General features: G+C 42.7%; 1 protein-coding gene across 5 annotated transcripts in view; it reads left to right on the forward strand.

Annotated features, from left to right (window-relative positions):
• Positions 1-20,050, forward strand: part of LOC139548714 (vacuole membrane protein 1-like) — a 44,273-nt gene that overhangs the window by 12,835 nt on the left and 11,388 nt on the right. For 3 of the 5 annotated variants that reach the window (XR_011669764.1, XM_071358460.1, XM_071358461.1), the window contains exons 7-17: positions 990-1,094; positions 1,197-1,292; positions 1,384-1,494; positions 1,658-1,778; positions 1,925-2,221; positions 2,317-2,541; positions 4,139-4,192; positions 4,815-4,898; positions 5,326-5,458; positions 5,601-5,691; positions 7,403-7,513. Coding sequence is in view for 4 of the 5 variants with exons in the window: in XM_071358460.1 (XP_071214561.1) it covers positions 990-1,094; positions 1,197-1,292; positions 1,384-1,494; positions 1,658-1,778; positions 1,925-2,221; positions 2,317-2,541; positions 4,139-4,192; positions 4,815-4,898; positions 5,326-5,458; positions 5,601-5,691; positions 7,403-7,513 (1,428 nt within the window). In the remaining variant the exon portion in view is untranslated. Of the gene's footprint in view, positions 1-989; positions 1,095-1,196; positions 1,293-1,383; positions 1,495-1,657; positions 1,779-1,924; positions 2,222-2,316; positions 2,542-3,905; positions 4,051-4,138; positions 4,193-4,738; positions 4,899-5,325; positions 5,459-5,600; positions 5,692-7,402; positions 7,514-20,050 lie in introns of those variants that run through there. The other 2 variants (XM_071358462.1, XM_071358463.1) reach the window with 2 other exon arrangements.

Here is a 20,050-nt window from a genome sequence, read left to right on the forward strand (position 1 = left end):
GTACAGAGCTTGCTCAGGAATGGCAGCAGGCAGGTGTGAGTGCATCTGCACGCACAGTGAGGCGAAGACTTTTGGAGGATGGCCTGGTGTCAAGAAGGGCAGCAAAGAAGCCATTTCTCTCCAGGAAAAACATCAGGGACAGACTGATATTCTGCAAAAGGTACAAGGATTGAACTGCTGAGGACTGGGGTAAAGTCATTTTCTCTGATGAATCCCTTTTCCGATTGTTTGGGGCATCCGGAAAAAAATATGGTCCGCAGAAGACGAGATGAGCGCTACCATCAGTCCTGTGTCATGCCAACACTAAAGCATCCTGAGACCATTCATGTGTGTGGTTGCTTCTCAGCCAAGGGAGTGGGCTCACTCACAATTTTGCCTAAGAACACAGCCATGAATAAAGAATGGTACCAACACATCCTCCGAGAGCAACTTCTCCCAACCATCCAGGAACAGTTTGGTGACGAACAATGCCTTTTCCAGCATGATGGAGCCCCTTGCCATAAGGCAAAAGTGATAACTAAGTGGCTTGGGGAACAAGACATCGATATTTTGGGTCCATGGCCAGGAAACTCCCCACCTTAATCCCATTGAATTTGAGGTTAATCCTCAAGAAGTGGGTGGACAAACAAAACCCACAAATTCTGACAAACTCCAAGCATTGACTATGCAAGAAAGGGCTGCCATCAGTCAGGATGTGGCCCAGAAGTTAATTGACAGCATGCCAGGACAGATTGCAGAGGTCTTGAAAAAGAAGGGTCAACACTGCAAATATTTACTCTTTGCATCAACTATATGTAATTGTCAATAAAAGCCTTTGACACTTATGAAATGCTTGTAATTCCACTTCAGTATTCCATAGTAACATCTGACAAAAATATCTAAAGACACTGAAGCAGCAAACTTTGGAAATGAATGTCATTCTCAAAACTTTTGGCTACGACTGTAGTATGTTTTCCCCTGGTGCTACCTCACTAAGACCTCTTTTTCAGCTGGTTCTAGATTTATGTCGTAATGAATGCACAGCTGACCTCGTGACCATCCAGCCTCACCTGGATAAAATCCATTCTTTGACAGAATTCTCTGTACACAAAGAGGTAAGTTAACTTATTTTGAAGCATATTTAGAAAAATTTCGTATTTCTTTCAGCCCACATGTTGAGTTCATGTCTGATGTCGTTTGTTTATGCTTACTGACAGAGTAATGATGATGAGTTAGAGGCTACAGAGTCTAACTTTGTGGAATTGGTCCAAACCCTGCTGGAAGACCCTTCCGAGAGGGAGCACTTCTTTCAGGTAAGAGATCTTTCTGGTTTGTGACTTGCAGGTGCCTATTGCTTGTATCAGCATTGGCACAGGACTTTGTCATAAATTATCTATTTTTCAGGTGGTGTTCCCAGTACACTACGGCCCTCGGTATGACACAGCACTCCGGGTACTGGTGTGGGAGTTCCTCTCCAGACTGGAGGAGCTGCTACCTGTACCAGACTTCACACAGGTACAGAATAAAGCATCACAGTATAAGTTTGATTATTTTAGTCTACACTAGGTTTTAAGCTTACAAAGATGGCCGGAGTACAACTGAATGGAATATACTCCATGTGTATAAAATATCAGTTGTCTGGCATACTGTATTTTAACACTATTTCCCTGCTCCTCAGACGGCAGCATGGCTCGGTGCAGGCCCCTCTGTCTTGGAGGAATGTGGACACGCCATATTTGACACTGAAGAGCTGAAGACACTTCTGCAGCACCATCAGCATCATGGAAACCTGAAAAAGAGTAAGTCTCCATCCAGTCAAACCAAACTCCTGTCATTTGAACTTGATAATGCAGGTGTCAGTGGCAATCATCTTAGCTGTAATGGTAAGAGAAAGGAAAACGCTGCTGAAAAATATAACAAGAGTAACGTGTGCTGTCTTTCGTAGGTTATTTCTCTTACTACACTGCAGATAGCATCCTATCCACACTGTCCCTCCCTCCAACAATAAGAGTTGTCATTGGCTCTGAGCAGCCCAGCTCTGACAAAACGAGAGATGGAGAAGAGAGAGGACAACCTAATGTGGACAGAGAGGAGGAAATGGAAGAGAGACGGAGTGAAGAGGACTGGGAAGATGAAGACTGCAATGAAATAAGTTATATAAGGCAGGATTTGGAGCAACAGGAGCAGATGGGCATTTCAATGGCAGAAACGTCTGCTCTGTGTATCCCAGTGCCCAGTAACGGTAAGGGGATTCAGGAATTTAAACACTGATCTCATGTTAACAAATTATTGATAACATCTGTCATACAATCTACATTCTTGATCTTGTCATTGCAGGATTTAATGATGACATGTCATCCCGCATCCTTGCCTGCTCCCTATGCCCATTCAATCACATTGAAATTGCAAAACTCCACCAGCACATCAGGATTAGGCATCGAGGAGAGGACCGGAAGCTTTTATGTTCTAAGGAATCTGGGACTGATCACCCCTTTCCCTCAAGCAGCACTAAAAGAAACCCCTATGTACCAATAATCAAGACTCACAAATGCACTCATTGTGGTAAAGTTTTCAAATGCTCCAAAACCCTGAAAGTACATATAGGAATTCACACATTGCCATTCCATTGTAACCAGTGCGAGAAAAGATTTTCTTCCAGGTGTGGTCTGAAAAAACATCAGCGAGTTCACACAGGGGAAAGACCATTCAAATGCTCTCACTGTGACCGAAAATTCATGTGTGCAGGTTCACTCAAATGGCATGTGCGCACACACACTGGAGAGCATCCCTACTGTTGCACTATTTGTGGGAAAACATCTGTCCAACATCTAGCAAGACACATGCGGATGCATGCAGGGGAGAAAAACTATTTATGTAGCATCTGTGGTAAGGCATTCCTTAGCTCAGGAGAACTGAGGCTGCATACAAGATCGCACACCGGAGAATGTCCCTACACCTGTAAACATTGTGGAAAGGGCTTCAAAGCATCATGCCATCTAACACTTCATATGCGATCTCACACAGGAGAGCGTCCATACCCCTGCACCCTGTGCACAAAACGTTTTACTACGGCTAGAGGCCTTAAAAGACACACGCTTACTCACACTGGCGAAAAACCTCACCAGTGCTACAAGTGTGGGAAGAGATTTTCTGTAAGGGGAAATCTGAATACACATCTTAAAAGTCATAGATTTTAGGATGGGATTCTGCAGGAGCAGTCTTGTAGAATTGACTTTAATGAAATAAAATAATGACAATTTCATTAAATACTGAACAAGTTTTACAAGTATTGTGATTAACGATTCCCTGTGCATTTTGTTTTGAACAACCTACAACCTGTGAACAATGTGAGGGGTTTATCAATATCCTTCCCATAATCACACTATACTATTAATATGGTGAGTCCATGCCTCTAGATTCAAACTAGCCCAAGATGTACTATTAAGGAATCTACCCTTACTCCTTAAGGTCCAAATATGTTATTTGCATAAGTAGACTGGTTCTGGCAGCCAAATACTCCGTCCAAACGTGGATCGATTCTCAATTGTGATACGGTCCTAGAAACATAAAGCCCTTTACGTTCATATCAAAATAATTTCACAAATGCAAATATTACACTTACTGTACACTGTTTTAACCAGCTTTATCACAGTTGCAGCAAACAGTATTTTTCATTCACAACACGTTTCTGGCGGCCTTTTGTTACACACAGGTGTACAGAGCATGCTAGATGGCTAATTAGCACAGGTGGTACCAATGTCTAACATAAACACGAAATGTAACATGGAGATATGGCCGTGTGGGAACCCTAACCCTATAAAGGTGTGTATCAATTTAACCTTTTGTTTTTTGAAAACTATTTCTCGCTGACATGAAAGATTAGGTCTTGTGCTTCCAAACCCGTACCGCAAGCGACGCAGGTTGACGTTAAGACCGAGCCTCCGTGCGCTTAACAAAACATCACCTTACAGAAGAGGTCTTTGACGAAATGACTCTTATGTGTAATGGAACTTAGTCATGATCAAAGGCTAGATTCAACTCTACGTTCATGGGCACAACATTTTTTTTTAAGTAACTAATGCAATTATCACTTATGAATATGCAGAAACCAATTCAATATTGATGAATATATATTGTAAATAGAACCTTTACTTGGCAGGAAATATTTTGCCCGGAAGTGATTGCCACGGCTTCAGGAAGAAGACGCTCTGGGGTATGAGCTCGTTTCATTCAATTTGTGTGACTAACAAATTAATCTTTGTTTATAGTATGTAACATTTTCGACTGTGAAACGTTTTGGCATTATAGTATTTTACGTCTCAGCAACAACCGAAGTAACTTGATCCAAACATATTTCCATGGTTGTAGCCTATATTTTCCCAGTGTCAATACTACCTAGCTAACGTTACCTTGTTAACTAGGGACGTGTACATGCAATAGGTTACTGTAGTTTATCATTCATAATTATAAACATCGAACAATTAATTGTAGTTAACTAGTTATGTTTTTATTAACTCAAGCCCGCAAGCTAGCTAGCTATTACACACTTTACTTGCTAGTTAGTAAACGAGAACCCAAGGTGGTTTACACAGCCGGTCAATGTAATCCAATGGAGTTGGAGTCGTGAATAAAGGTTACTTGTTATCAGCTGTTTTGTTAGCATGCATGCCGGTTAGTTAACTAACGTTAGCGTGTGGGAGATGTTGCCACTAATTGTCAGTCAGTGACAAGTAATAACTAACGAATGCTCTTCCTACAGTTGATATAGGCCAAAACCCATTAAAACATATTTGCTGGTCATGTCCTCGTGTTGTGTTGTCTGGTCGATTCAAAAGTGAATGAGATGGCGACGAATGGGGCAAGCTGTGAACAACCACAGAAGCGAGGAACCAAAGACAAACCGAATGGATATTTTGCAGGTTGGTTGTGAAACTTCTCCAAGTGAACCAGCATTAGTCTGTGTTTATGGAAAATGGATTAACAATTTTACCAAGGAAGGAGAAGGGTTGTGTTGCTAAAGGTATGCAGCAATGCACAAATTGTTATCTTGAGAATTCTTACAACGTTACAGTATTGTCAGAATGGTCCCAAACCGTTGTGTACTTATTAATTCCATAGTTTAGAAAAAACAAAATAATTATACTTGATTCGAAGGTCTAGACTAGTGAACTCCACCATTTGCTAGTGTTATGTTCCTACTTAGGCCTAGACAAAGTGACATGACTTTATCAAAGGCTTATGCTAGCCTATGTCCATCAATATAAGGGGATATTGCTATGGCATTTTTGATACTAGGCTACTTTTATAGATGAATCTGACCTCACGAGTGTGCTCCTCTATCTACAGACTCTGCGGTCAGTGAGAGGAGGCAGAAAGATCGGGAGGAGCGTCTTGCTCTGGTGTTGTGGAGGCGGCCTTTCATCACACTACACTACTTCCTCCTGGAAACCTTCATCACACTAAAGGAGTGGACATTAAAGTAAACCACCACTACTTGACTGTAAAACTAGAAACCAACTGATTAGTTGAAAGTTGTCTCAGTTCTGTTGTGTTTAAAGTAACACTACCAGTCTAGCCATTTGGTAGTTGTATCAAACTGTTCCACTTCTTCCCCTCTGCAGGTTATGGCGACGAAGGGGTACAGTGTTCTTGTTCCTGGTGTTGTGTTCACTCTTCTCCCTTGCCTACTCCACTGAGGGAGCACACCAGAAGGTAAGGAAGGAGAGAAACAAACTCCTATCATCTCCTCTGTAATATATTTATTTGGGATGGTTAAAGATATGTAACTGTTTATTCAGATGCACAGCATTCCTGGAGGAAAGGTCACCTGAGGAGATATGTTGCGCAATATTTTTTTACTTGATGCTCAGGCCAGTACATTGGATGTATCTTAGCCAATGTGTTGATATTATTGTGTAAATTGTTCACATTTCCTAATTTTCCATCACTATCCTTGGCATAACATACAGTTGAAGTCGGAAGTTTACATACACTTAGGTTGGAGTCATTAAAACTTGTTTTTCAAGCACCCCACAAATGTCTTGTTAACAAACTATAGTTTTGGCAAGTCGGTTAGGACATCTACTTTGTGCCTACCTTCAAACTCAGTGCCTCTTTGTTTGACATGGGAAAATCAAAAGAAATAATTGTAGACCTCCACAAGTCTGGTTCATCCTTGGGAGCAATTTCCAAATGCCTGAAGGTACCACGTTCATCCATACAAACAATAGCACGCAAGTATAAACACCATGGGACCACGCAGCCGTCATACCGCTCAGGAAGGAGACGCATTCTGTCTCCTAGAGATGAACGTACTTTGGTGTGAAAAGTGCAACTCAATCCCAGAACAACAGCAAAGGACCTTGTGAAGATGCTGGAGGAAACGGGTACAAAAGTATCTATATCCACAGTAAAATTAGTCCTATATCAACATAACCTGAAAGGCCGCTCAGCAAGGAAGAAGCCACTGCTCCAAAACCGCCATGAAATAGCCAGACTACGGTTTGCAACTACACATGGGGACAAAGATCGTACTTTTTGGAGAATTATCCTCTGGTCTAATGAAACAAAAATAAAACTGTTTGGCCATAATGACCATCGTTATGTTTGGAGGAAAAAGGGGGAGGCTTGGAAGCCGAAGAACACCATCCCAACCGTGAAGCACGGGGGTGGCAGCATCATGTTTTAGGGGTGCTTTGCTGCAGGAGGGACTGGTGCACTTCACAAAATGATGTGGATATATTGAAGCAACATCACAAGACATCAGTCAGGAAGTTAAAGCTTGGTCGCAAATAGGTCTTCCAAATGGACATGGACCCCAAGCACACTTCTTCCAAAGTTGTGGCAAAATGGCTTAAGGACAACAAAGTCAGGGTATTGGAGTTGCCATAACAAAGCACTGACCTCAATCATATAGAAAATTTGTGGGCAGAACTGAAAAAGCGTGTGAGCAAGGAGGCCTACAAACCTGCCTCGGTTACACCAGCTCTGTCAGAAGGAATGGGCCAAAATCCACCCAACTTATTGTGGAACGCTTGTGGAAGGCTACCCAAAATGTTTGACCCAAGTTAAACAATTTAAAGGCAATGCTACCAAATACTAATTGAGTGTATGTAAACTTCTGACCCACTGGGAATGTGATGAAATAAATCATTCTCTCTACTCTTATTCTGATATTGTACGTTCTTAAAATAGTGGTGATCCTAACTGACCTAAGACAAGGAATTGTTACTAGGATTAAATGTCAGGAATTGTGAAAAACAGAGTTTAATTGTACTTGGCTAAGGTGTCTGTAAACTTCTGACTTCAACTGTAGGTCTCCAATGTTTTCTCCTAAGGATAAATGTTGTGTGTTATTGCTCTTTGTCCATGCAAAAGCCTAAAACTCTTTACTCTCCACCCTCCTGTCTGTTCTCATCTGCAGTATGTGCAGTACCTGGAGAAGAGGTTCCTGTGGTGTGCCTACTGGGTAGGTTTGGGCATCCTGTCCTCAGTAGGCCTTGGGACTGGCCTGCATACCTTCCTGCTATACCTGGTAAGTAAGATAACCACCCTTCCCTTGCCTGTCAGCTGTGCCATCAAAAATGTAAGCTAACTTATCGTGCTCAGACATTGGAAAAGCCTGCTGTAGCTCTGTAAATCAAATCAAAGTTTATTTGTCACGTGCGCTGAATACAACCTTAGAGTGAAATGCTTACTTACAGGCTCTAACCAATAGTGCAAAAAAGGTATTAGGTGAACAATAGGTAGGTAAAGAAATAAAACGACAGTAAGAAGACAGTCTATATACAGACACTGGTTAGTCAGGCTGATTGAGGTAGTATGTAGATATGGTTAAAGTGACTATGCATATATGATGAACAGATAGTAGCAGTAAAAGAGGGGTTGGTGGGTGGCACACAATGCTGATAACCCGGTTAGCCAATGTGCGGGAGCACTGGTTGGTCGGCCCAATTGAGGTAGTATGTACATGAATGTATAGTTAAAGTGACTATGCATATATGATAAACGGAGAGTAGCAGCAGCGTAAAAAAGGGGGTTGGGGGGACACACAATGCAAATAGTCCGGGTAGCCATTTGATTACCTGTTCAGGAGTCTTATGGCTTGGGAGTAAAAACTGCTGAGAAGCCTTTTTATCCTACACTTGGCACTCTGGTACTGCTTGCCATGCGGTAGTAGAGAGAACAGTCTATGGCTGGGGTCTTTTACAATTTTTAGGGCCTTCCTCTGACACCGCCTGGTGTAGAAGTCCTGGATGGCAGGCAGCTTAGCCCCAGTGATGTACTGGGCCGTACGCACTACCCTCTGTAGTGCCTTGCGGTCAGAGGCCGAGCAGTTACCGTACCAGGCAGTAATGCAACCAGTCAGGATGCTCTCGATGTTGCAGCTGTAGAACCTTTTTAGGATCTCAGGACCCATGCCAAATCTTTTTAGTTTCCTGAGGGGCAATAGGCTTTGTCGTGCTTTCTTCACAGCTGTCTTGGTGTGTTTGGACCATTCTAGTTTGTTGTTGATGTGGACACCAAGGAACTTGAAGCTCTCAACCTGCTCCACTACAGCCCCATCGATGAGAATGGAGGCGTGCTCGGTCCTCCTTTTCCTGTAGTCCACAATAGTATAAACCTTTTTTTTTTCTTCTGAGAACGCTGGTACAGTATGTGACTTTGGATGTTTTTGTGAGCCTGTTAGCTCTGCTTGTTGTTCCATAACTAGCACGATAGACCAACAAAAAAATTGTAGTTGCGGTGAATTAGTTTACAGGCTTGTGCTTGTCCTCTTTGACCTAGAGGGACACATTTTGTGCACAGGGTATTTCCATCATTTGAGTCACCACTGCCAGAAACTTAATACATATCCACAGTTTGTCCAGTGGGTGGCCTCATACATCCCATCTCATTCTTTCAGTGTGTTCAGTTCTTCATAGATCTGGTCCAAATAGAACTGCCATTCACCTCTGTGGCCAAGTTTTTCTATTTGGACTAAGTCCAGATAACTTTTGATGAACTGGGCGCGAAAGTCTGGGTAGCCATTTGATTAGCTGTTCAGGAGTCTTATGGCTTGGGGGTGGAAGCTGTTTAGCTCTTGGACCTATACTTGGCGCTCCGGTACTGCTTGCTGTTTGGTAGCAGGGAGAACCATCTGACTAGGGTGTCGGGAGTCTTTCACAATTTTTAGGGCCTTCCTCTGACACCGCATGGTATAGAGGTCCTGGATGTCATGGCTTGGCTCCGATGATGTGCTGGGCAATTTTTTTTCTTATTTTTTTATCGCTCTGACATTGCTGCAAATGCATTCGAAAATCAAACACTTCATGAGAGCCCTGGCATTCAGTTTGAGGGGAATATGATCACCTGTTGGGCAGCGAGAACCAGCTCTTCATAGCTGGGTGATGCATGGAATTAAATGTGTTCCTGTAAGCCTATGTTTTGCAACATTTCTATAGGCTATGCAATTGTTTTCTCACGCAGAGTTTTGATGGTCTCCATTTAAAAAGAGGATCCAATCAGCTTTCTCTAGACTAGGCTGACTTTATTTCTCAACTTTCCTAATATTAATCACATTGCTTCACTTTACAACCGGAGTAGCCTACCTGGCTGGCATGAAAATTAAACGCGGGAAAGTGTCCTCCATTCGCTATTCAAGTGCATATGGATGACATGTCTTTTTTTTCTGCGTCTGTTCCGACAGGTGCTTGATAATGGCCCATTCTAAATCAACTAATTTCACAGACATTGTTTGGTATACGTAAAGACGAGATTAAATTGACAGTGTAATGGGTGAGAATATTATGATTATCACTTGTGAATGATGCCCAGCGTGTGCAGTCTAAGGCAAATCATAGTCACATGCATCATGTAGCCTAGTCCATAGGCCTATATGTTTTGATAAGGTTTGTATCACAACTAAAATGTCCAAATGTCTTAGCATAGCCTTTAGCCTACAGAGTTGTGAAACATGTACTTATCATTGCAGTCATTGCACAATCTAGTTTGAAAACAGTTTTGACTGGCCAATATTTAAGAGGATCCCAGCTTTCTCGTGCTGCTATATTTATTGCTCAACTCTTAAAATGTAATCACATTAAACCTCTTTTATAACTGGCGTAGCTTACCTGGCATATTAAAAACGGAACCGAGGGAAGCGCTTCCTCCATTCGCTATTCAAGTGCAGGCTGCTTTTTTTTTTTGTGGGCCATTCAACAACAACAAAAAATCACACATGCACGGAGTGTACAAAACATTACAAACACCTGCTCTTTCCATGAGACTGACCAGGTGAAAGCTATGACCTCTTATTGATGTCACTTGTTAAGTCCACTTCAATCAGTGTAGATGAAGGGTAGGAGGCTGGTTAAAGAAGGATTTCTAAGCCTTGAGACAATTGAGACTTGGATTGTGTATGTACAGTGTGTCCAGACCCCTTGGCTTTTTCCAAATTTTATGTTACAGCCTAATTCTAAAATTGACAACTTAAAAAAAAAATGTTATCCATCTAAACAAAATACCCCATAATGACAAGGTAAAAACAGGTTTTTAGAAATGTTTGCAAATGTGTTAAAAATAAAGATACCTTCTTTACATATGTATTCAGACCCTTTGTTATCAGACTCAAATTGAGCTCGGGTGCATCCTTTTTCCATTGATGATCCTTGAGATGTTTGTACAACTTGATTGGAGTCCACCTGAGGTACATTCAATTGATTGGACATGATTTGGAAAGCACACACCTGTCTATATAAGGTCTCACAGTTGACAGTGCATGTCAGAGCAAAAACCAAGCCCTGAGATCGAAGGAATTGTCTGTAGTGTTCCGAGACGAAGATTGTGTCGATTGTGTTGCAGCATTGAAGATCCCCAAGAACACAGTGGCCTCCATTTTTAAATTGAAGAAGTTTGGAACCACCAAAACTCTTCCTAGAGCTGAGCAATCGGGGGAGAAGGGCCTTGGTCAGGGATGTGACCAAGAACCTGATGGTCACTCTGACAGAGCTCTAGGGTTCCTCTGTGGAGATGGGAGAACCTTCCAGAAGGACAACCATCTCTGCAGCACTCCACCAATCAGGCCTTTATGGTAGTGTCCAGATGGAAACCACTCGTCAGTAAAAGGCACATGAAAGGGGGATACCTAGTCAGTTGTACAACTGAAATGTCTTCTGCATTTAACCCAGCCCCTCAATCAGAGCGGTGCGGGGGGCTGCCTTAATCGACATCCACGTCTTTGGCGAAAGCCCGCTTGGAGTTTGCCAAAGGGCACCTAAAGGACTCTGACCATTAGAAACAAGATTATCTGGTGTGATGAAATTGAGATTTAACTCTTTGGCCTGAATGCCAAGAGTCAAGTCTGGTGAAACGTGGCACCATTCTTATGGTGAAGCATGGTGGTGGCAGCATCATGCTGTGTGATGTTTTTCAGCGGCAGGGACTGGGAGACTAGTCAGGATCGAGGGAAAGATGAACGGAGCAAAGTACAGAGATCCTTAATGAAAACCTGCTCCAGCTTGAGAGGATCTGCAAAGAAGAATGGGAGAAACTCTCCAAGTACAGGTGTGCCATGATTGTAGCGTCATACCAAAGAATACTCAAATCAAATTGGCTATGGTTAGCAGATGTTAATGCGAGTGTAGCGAAATGCTTGTGCTTCTAGAACCAACGAGTAATCTAACCTAACAATTATTACCTTATACACACAAGTGTAAAGGGATAAAGAATATGTACAGTGGGGAGAACAAGTATTTGATACACTGCCGATTTTGCAGGTTTTCCTACTTACAAAGCATGTAGAGGTCTGTAATTTTTATCATAGGTACACTTCAACTGTGAGAGACGGAATCTAAAACAAAAATCCAGAAAATCACATTGTATGATTTTTAAGTAATTCATTTGCATTTTATTGCATGACATAAGTATTTGATCACCTACCAACCAGTAAGAATTCCGGCTCTCACAGACCTGTTAGTTTTTCTTTAAGAAGCCCTCCTGTTCTCCACTCATTACCTGTATTAACTGCACCTGTTTGAACTCGTTACCTGTATAAAAGACACCTGTCCACACACTCAATCAAACAGACTCCAACCTCTCCACAATGGCCAAGACCAGAGAGCTGTGTAAGGACATCAGGGATAAAATTGTAGACCTGCACAAGGCTGGGATGGGCTACAGGACAATAGGCAAGCAGCTTGGTGAGAAGCCAACAACTGTTGGCGCAATTATTAGAAAATGGAAGAAGTTCAAGATGACGGTCAATCACCCTCGGTCTGGGGCTCCATGCAAGATCTCACCTCGTGGGGCATCAATGATCATGAGGAATGTGAGGGATCAGCCCAGAACTACACGGCAGGACCTGGTCAATGACCTGAAGAGAGCTGGGACCACAGTCTCAAAGAAAACCATTAGTAACACACTACGCCGTCATGGATTAAAATCCTGCAGCGCACGCAAGGTCCCCCTGCTCAAGCCAGCGCATGTCCAGGCCCGTCTGAAGTTTGCCAATGACCATCTGGATGATCCAGAGGAGGAATGGGAGAAGGTCATGTGGTCTGATGAGACAAAAATAGAGCTTTTTGGTCTAAACTCCACTCGCCGTGTTTGGAGGAATAGAAGGATGAGTACAACCCCAAGAACACCATCCCAACCGTGAAGCATGGAGGTGGAAACATCATTCTTTGGGGATGCTTTTCTGCAAAGGGGACAGGACGACTGCACCGTATTGAGGGGAGGATGGATGGGGCCATGTATCGCGAGATCTTGGCCAACAACCTCCTTCCCTCAGTAAGAGCATTGAAGATGGGTCGTGGCTGGGTCTTCCAGCATGACAACGACCCGAAACACACAGCCAGGGCAACTAAGGAGTGGCTCCGTAAGAAGCATCTCAAGGTCCTGGAGTGGCCTAGCCAGTCTCCAGACCTGAACCCAATAGAAAATCTTTGGAGGGAGCTGAAAGTCCGTATTGCCCAGCGACAGCCCCGAAACCTGAAGGATCTGGAGAAGGTCTGTATGGAGGATTGGGCCAAAATCCCTGCTGCAGTGTGTGCAAACCTGGTCAAGAACTACAGGAAACGTATGATCTCTGTAATTGCAAACAAAGGTTTCTGTAGCAAATATTAAGTTCTGGTTTTCTGATGTATCAAATACTTATGTCATGCAATAAAATGCAAATTAATTACTTAAAAATCATACAATGTGATTTTCTGGATTTTTGTTTTAGATTCCGTATCTCACAGTTGAAGTGTACCTATGATAAAAATTACAGACCTCTACATGCTTTGTAAGTAGGAAAACCTGCAAAATCGGCAGTGTATCAAATACTTGTTCTCCCCACTGTACATAAAGATATATGAATGAGTGATGGTACAGAACGGCATAGGCAAGATGCAGTAGATGGTATAGAGTACAGTATATACATATGAGAGGAGTAATGTAGGGTATGTAAACATAAAAGTGCATAGTTTAAAGTGGCTAGTGATACATAATTTCCATCAATTCCCATTATTAAAGTGGCTGGAGTTGAGTCAGTATGTTGGCAGCGGCCACTAAATGTTAGTGGTGGCTGTAACAGTCTGATGGCCTTGAGATAGAAGCTGTTTTTCAGTCTCTCGGTCCCTGCTTTGATGCACCTGTACTGACCTCGCCTTCTGGATGATAGCGGGGTGAACAGGCAGTGGCTCGGGTGGTTGTTGTCCTTGATGATCTTTATGGCCTTCCTGTGACATCGGGTGGTGTAGGTGTCCTGGAGGGCAGGTAGTTTGCCCCCGGTGATGCGTTGTGCAGACCTCACTACCCTCTGGAGAGCCTTACGGTTGTGGGCGGAGCAGTTGCCGTACCAGGCTGTGATACAGCCCGACAGGATGCTCTCGATTGTGTATCTGTAGAGGTTTGTGAGTGCTTTTGGTGACAAGCCGAATTTCTTCAGCCTCCTGAGGTTGAAGGCGCTGCTGCGCCTTCTTCACAACGCTGTCTGTGTGGGTGGACCAATTCAGTTTGTCTGTGATGTGTACGCCAAGGAACTTAAAACTCTAGGCTGTAATCGCTGTCAGAGGTACTTCAAGTACTGAGTGAAGGGTCTGAATACTTATGTAAATTTGAGTTATTTTATGTATTCATTTGTAAAAATGTCAACTTTTTTGCTTTGTGTGTAGATTGGGGGGGGGGGGGGGGGGATCTATTTCAGAAAAAGGCTTTAACATAACAAAGTGAAAGTCAAGGGGTCTGAATACTTTCCCAAATGCACAGTATGTTAGACATTGAGAGTGAATGGGCAAGCTGAAAGATTACTATCAGCTAAAAACAAGGAGTGGCTCCAGTGGGCACACAATCAACAAAACTAGACAATGAGTGGAAAAACATTGCATGGAACATGACAGTGAGTTCAGTTTACTTGTGGTCTGTGCAGTCACCAGATGTCAACCCAATAGAACATATTTGGGATGAGATGGAACGCGCTGTTCAAAGCATGAATGTACGGCCGTCCAAATAGCAGCATGTGCGTGATGCCATAATGTCAGCATGGACTAACATCCCGGTAGAACGTTTACGACACCCTGTAGAATGCCCCAAAGAGTTCAAGCTGTTCTGGAGGCAAAGGTGTGTCGGACCCGGTAATAGATGGCTGCACCGACTAAACTGGCTCTTCACCATCTTGTGTTACAAAAACTTCACTTGTCTGTTAAGTAGCGGGGGCAAGACTGTGTATATGGCATAGTTGTTTTTATTTATTTTTATTGTACCTTTTATTTAACTAGGCAAGCCAGTTAAGAACAAATTCTTATTTTCAATGACGGCCTAGGAACAATGGGTTAACTGCCTTGTTCAGGGGCAGAATGACAGATTTTTACCTTGTCAGCTCGGGGATTCGATCTTGCAACCTTTCGGTTACTAGTCCAACGCTCTAACCACTAGGCTACCTACTGTAATGAAATGTGCCACGATGTAAACGGGGCCTTTAGAATGTATTAGAAATCAAAACATGGAGCTTAAGGTTTGTAACACAACTAAAGTTGCATTGGTAACTCTACATTAAGCATATAGTAGGACCTATTTCAAATTATCACTTTTTTTAACCACTCAACACAGAATAGCCACATGTCCACACTCCCTCGGAAATCGTTTGGGGGAAAATACCCTTTCTATTTTATTCAGCTATGTTCCATTGTATTCTTCTTACTTCAAAACAATTCCACGGGAATTATAAGCAAATGTTATCTGCTAAATGAACTAGTTAAGCCCACTAATCAGGGCCAAACATAAGGATGACTCAGAATATGCTCTTTTGTTCTTCTGAAATGGGCTACATGTCACAATGTATCTTTAGACAAGCCGAAAATTAATCGCCACAGCCCTAGTTTCTGATGAGTGAAAGTGAACAGTGTGACTGTGGTAGAGTCACGCTCCTTCCTCTGTGGTTTGTTTGTGACATCCATCTTGGCTGTGGGGAAATGAAGCATTCAACTGTGATGAAGACAAGTGATTCTACCGAGATCCCCACTTTTTCAGTGACATGGCCATTGTTCACTAGATCTTATGATGTACCCTTGAGTCAACAGCTCCACATTTTACAAATAGGAAATTGAAAGGTTTCTACTAAACTTTTGAAATAGCTGCTTTTTACTTTTGTAGCCTTTCCAATTATATGCCTAACTACCCATTTTCCTCACTACATACACTACCCAAACCCACTAGTAGAGACGGGCCTGTGAACCACAGCCTATGGTAGTGTTGGTGGTGTTGACCTCGCGACGTGTCATCTTCCATAGATGTGTGTATGACCTCATTTCCTTTCCCACATCTCTCCACTCGATGTGAGGGAGGCTATTTCCATCAGCTTTCAGTCATATTCTCCAAAATGAGAATGTAGCTGTTTAATGCAACTTACAAACACTCAAATGATCCTATATGAATTAATGCAGTGTCGTGATTTCTATAGCAGTAGGCCTACTTTTTATTGTATAAATGTGAATGTGGATATTACCAGTATGTTATTTGAATCAAGGCATCACTAAAATATCAACCACTTGTGTAAATATGTGCTGGTATATGAGAGTGCTATATATGAGACTGTTTTTTGGAAACGATGTCTCCTAATATCTAGAGAAGAGCGAGGTTGTGCTCCCTGCTAAAATAGGCTATGTGCACATTTTACCAGACACATAATTCAGAGGTGAGGTCAACCTATTGAAAAGTCCCTAGTTGAAGGGTGCCAGAAACATCTGCCCTCTGAAGAGCTGCTATGGATTTACCTAAGACCTAAAGAATTAGATACCCCATAGTTAGGAGCGGAGATATTTTGCTGGGCATTACAAGCATAATTGTATGATTCATGAGTCTGGTCATGCTGGATTCAGATGGAAATGTAGGGACTGTGTTTTCGTGTTTTGCTAAACAAAGGAAATCAAACAAGGCAATAGCCACTGTGAGTTTAATTTGCTATGTTTCTAGGATTATTTCTAAATAATGGAAAGGTGTTGTCTTATCATTGATTCACCATCATGGTGAAACAAGTATAGATTTGTAACGGAATGAAAGGCAGTGATTGAGACCTTGTGAACACGTATTGTGAAAAGAAGACTCCTCAGCATGTTTGCTCGTTCTCTCGAGGAGAGCTATGGGGATCAGCACTGACTAATTGTCTTCGATCTCCTGTCACCGTGGTATCTCAACAGGAGGCATAATAGACCTCCTGTGCTGTGTTTTCAGGTGCCCTGACTGCCAATGAAGCCAGGTGGCTAAGCCTGGGCTCTGATTAATGGAGCTGCATACCGGGCTGTGTGTGTGCGAGAGCAATATGGACAAATCCATATTGTGATAAATTGACCCTTTTTTTCTTTTTTGTGATGACGACTATTCTTTTTGGGAGGGTGCTAGACCTGGGCGACATGTACAAAAAGTCATATTGCGATTAATGTTACGGTTTTGCTCTAACAACAAACAATATTATTTTATGGACAGTTACTTTACATTAGCACCACGGCTCTAGCATTTTTTTCCAGTGCCATGTAAGACAATTGAGGTAGTCTATGATTTATTTTTTATTTAAAAAATATATACAGTGGGGAGAACAAGTATTTGATACACTGCCGATTTTGCAGGTTTTCCTACTTACAAAGCATGTAGAGGTCTGTAATTTTTATCATAGGTACACTTCAACTGTGAGAGACGGAATCTAAAACAAAAATCCAGAAAATCACATTGTATGATTTTTAAGTAATTCATTTGCATTTTATTGCATGACATAAGTATTTGATCACCTACCAACCAGTAAGAATTCCGGCTCTCACAGACCTGTTAGTTTTTCTTTAAGAAGCCCTCCTGTTCTCCACTCATTACCTGTATTAACTGCACCTGTTTGAACTCGTTACCTGTATAAAAGACACCTGTCCACACACTCAATCAAACAGACTCCAACCTCTCCACAATGGCCAAGACCAGAGAGCTGTGTAAGGACATCAGGGATAAAATTGTAGACCTGCACAAGGCTGGGATGGGCTACAGGACAATAGGCAAGCAGCTTGGTGAGAAGGCAACAACTGTTGGCGCAATTATTAGAAAATAGAAGAAGTTCAAGATGATGGTCAATCACCCTCGGTCTGGGGCTCCATGCAAGATCTCACCTCGTGGGGCATCAATGATCATGAGGAAGGTGAGGGATCAGGCCAGAACTACACGGCAGGACCTGGTCAATGACCTGAAGAGAGCTGGGACCACAGTCTCAAAGAAAACCATTAGTAACACACTACGCCGTCATGGATTAAAATCCTGCAGCGCACACAAGGTCCCCCTGCTCAAGCAGGCGCATGTCCAGGCCCATCTGAAGTTTGCCAATGACCATCTGGATGATCCAGAGGAGGAATGGGAGAAGGTCATGTGGTCTGATGATTCAAAAATAGAGCTTTTTGGTCTAAACTCCACTCGCCGTGTTTGGAGGAAGAAGAAGGATGAGTACAACCCCAAGAACACCATCCCAACCGTGAAGCATGGAGGTGGAAACATCATTCTTTGGGGATGCTTTTCTGCAAAGGGGACAGGACGACTGCACCGTATTGAGGGGAGGATGGATGGGGCCATGTATTGCGAGATCTTAGCCAACAACCTCCTTCCCTCAGTAAGAGCATTGATGATGGGTCGTGGCTGGGTCTTCCAGCATGACAACGACCCGAAACACACAGCCAGGGCAACTAAGGAGTGGCTCCGTAAGAAGTATCTCAAGGTCCTGGAGTGGCCTAGCCAGTCTCCAGACCTGAACCCAATAGAAAATCTTTGGAGGGAGCTGAAAGTCCGTATTGCCCAGCGACAGCCCCGAAAACTGAAGGATCTGGAGAAGGTCTGTATGGAGGAGTGGGCCAAAATCCCTGCTGCAGTGTGTGCAAACCTGGTCAAGAACTACAGGAAACGTATGATCTCTGTAATTGCAAACAAAGGATTCTGTACCAAATATTAAGTTCTGCTTTTCTGATGTATCAAATACTTATGTCATGCAATAAAATGTGAATTAATTACTTAAAAATCATACAATGTGATTTTCGGGATTTTTGTTTTAGATTCCGTCTCTCACAGTTGAAGTGTACCTATGATAAAAATTACAGACCTCTACATGCTTTGTAAGTAGGAAAATCGGCAAAATCGGCAGTGTATCAAATACTTGTTCTCCCCACTGTATATATTATAAAAAAAGAGGCTATTTCATCGAGCACATCCAGCAAATGCATGATTTTATATTTTGATGTGCAGCCTGTCAAAATAGGATCTGGAATTATCAGATGTATTTTTTTTGCTTTGGTTCCATCCAGCCCCTTTTCCCCAAATTACCGTGTGAAGGAAATAAATTCCCTGTAACCGGTAATATATTCTGCCTCTGTCATCCTTACCCGCACCTGCAGTCACATACCTCTTTCACTCCACGGGGAGTTGAGTGTAGCAGGGTGTTGCGTTCCCTCCAAGAGGCGTGCGTAACACTATATAGCAATGTAGACTGATTAGCCTACATTTTCTGATAAATTAATCAATGTCCTTCAAAAACTTTCCAGCACTAGGCCTAGGCTACTTGATGTAGGCAAATGGAGTGCTCTGCTCCGCGGGCATATCAAAACTATACTACAACTACAGCCTACTCCGGTTGTAAAGTGGTGCCATGAACTCAATATTAAGAGGCGAGAAATATGTTGACATACTTAAAGAATGTTGTGACTCTCCTCTCTATAACTATACTGAACAAATATATAAACGCAACATGCAACAATTTCAAAAATGTTACTGAGTTAGTTCCCATGAGGAAATCAGTCAATTGAAATTAATTAATTAGGCCCTAATCTATGGATTTCACATGACTGGGAATACAGATATGCATCTGTTGATTACAGATACCTTTTATAAAAACAAAAAGGTATGGGAGTGGATCAGAAAACCAGTCAATATTTGGTTTACCACCATTTGCCTTATGCAGTGTGACACATCTCCTTCGCAGAGTGGATCAGGCTGTTGATTGTGGAATGTTGGCCTACTCCTCTTCAATGGCTGTGAGAAACTGCTGGATATTGGCGGGAACTGGAACACGCTGTTGATCCAGAGCATCCCAAACATGCTCAATGGGTGATATGTCTGAGTATGCAGGCCATGGAAGAACTGGGACATTTTCAGCTTCCAGGAATTGTGTACAGATCCTTGCGACATGCTGTGCATTATCATGCTGAAACATGAGGTGATGGTGGCAGATGAATGGCACGACAATGGGCCTCAGGATCTCATCATGGTATCTCTGTGCATTCAAATTGCCATCAATACAATGCAATTGTATTCATTGTGTGTAGCTTATGCCTGCCGGTACCATAACCCCACCACCACCATGGGGCACTTTGTTCACAACATTGACAACAGCAAACTGCTCGCCCACACAACACCATACACATGGTCTGCGGTTGTAAGTTCGGTTGGACGAACTGCCAAATTCTCTAAAACTACGTTGGAGGCAGCTTATGGTAAGAGAAATTACCATTAAATATCCGGCAACAGCTCTGGTTGACAATCCTGCAGTCAGCATGCCAGTTGCATGCTTCCTCAACATGAATGATCATGCTGTTTTAAT

Source organism: Salvelinus alpinus, chromosome 22 (assembly GCF_045679555.1).
Source record: "Salvelinus alpinus chromosome 22, SLU_Salpinus.1, whole genome shotgun sequence".
In the NCBI taxonomy this organism is placed as follows: Eukaryota; Metazoa; Chordata; class Actinopteri; order Salmoniformes; family Salmonidae; genus Salvelinus; species Salvelinus alpinus.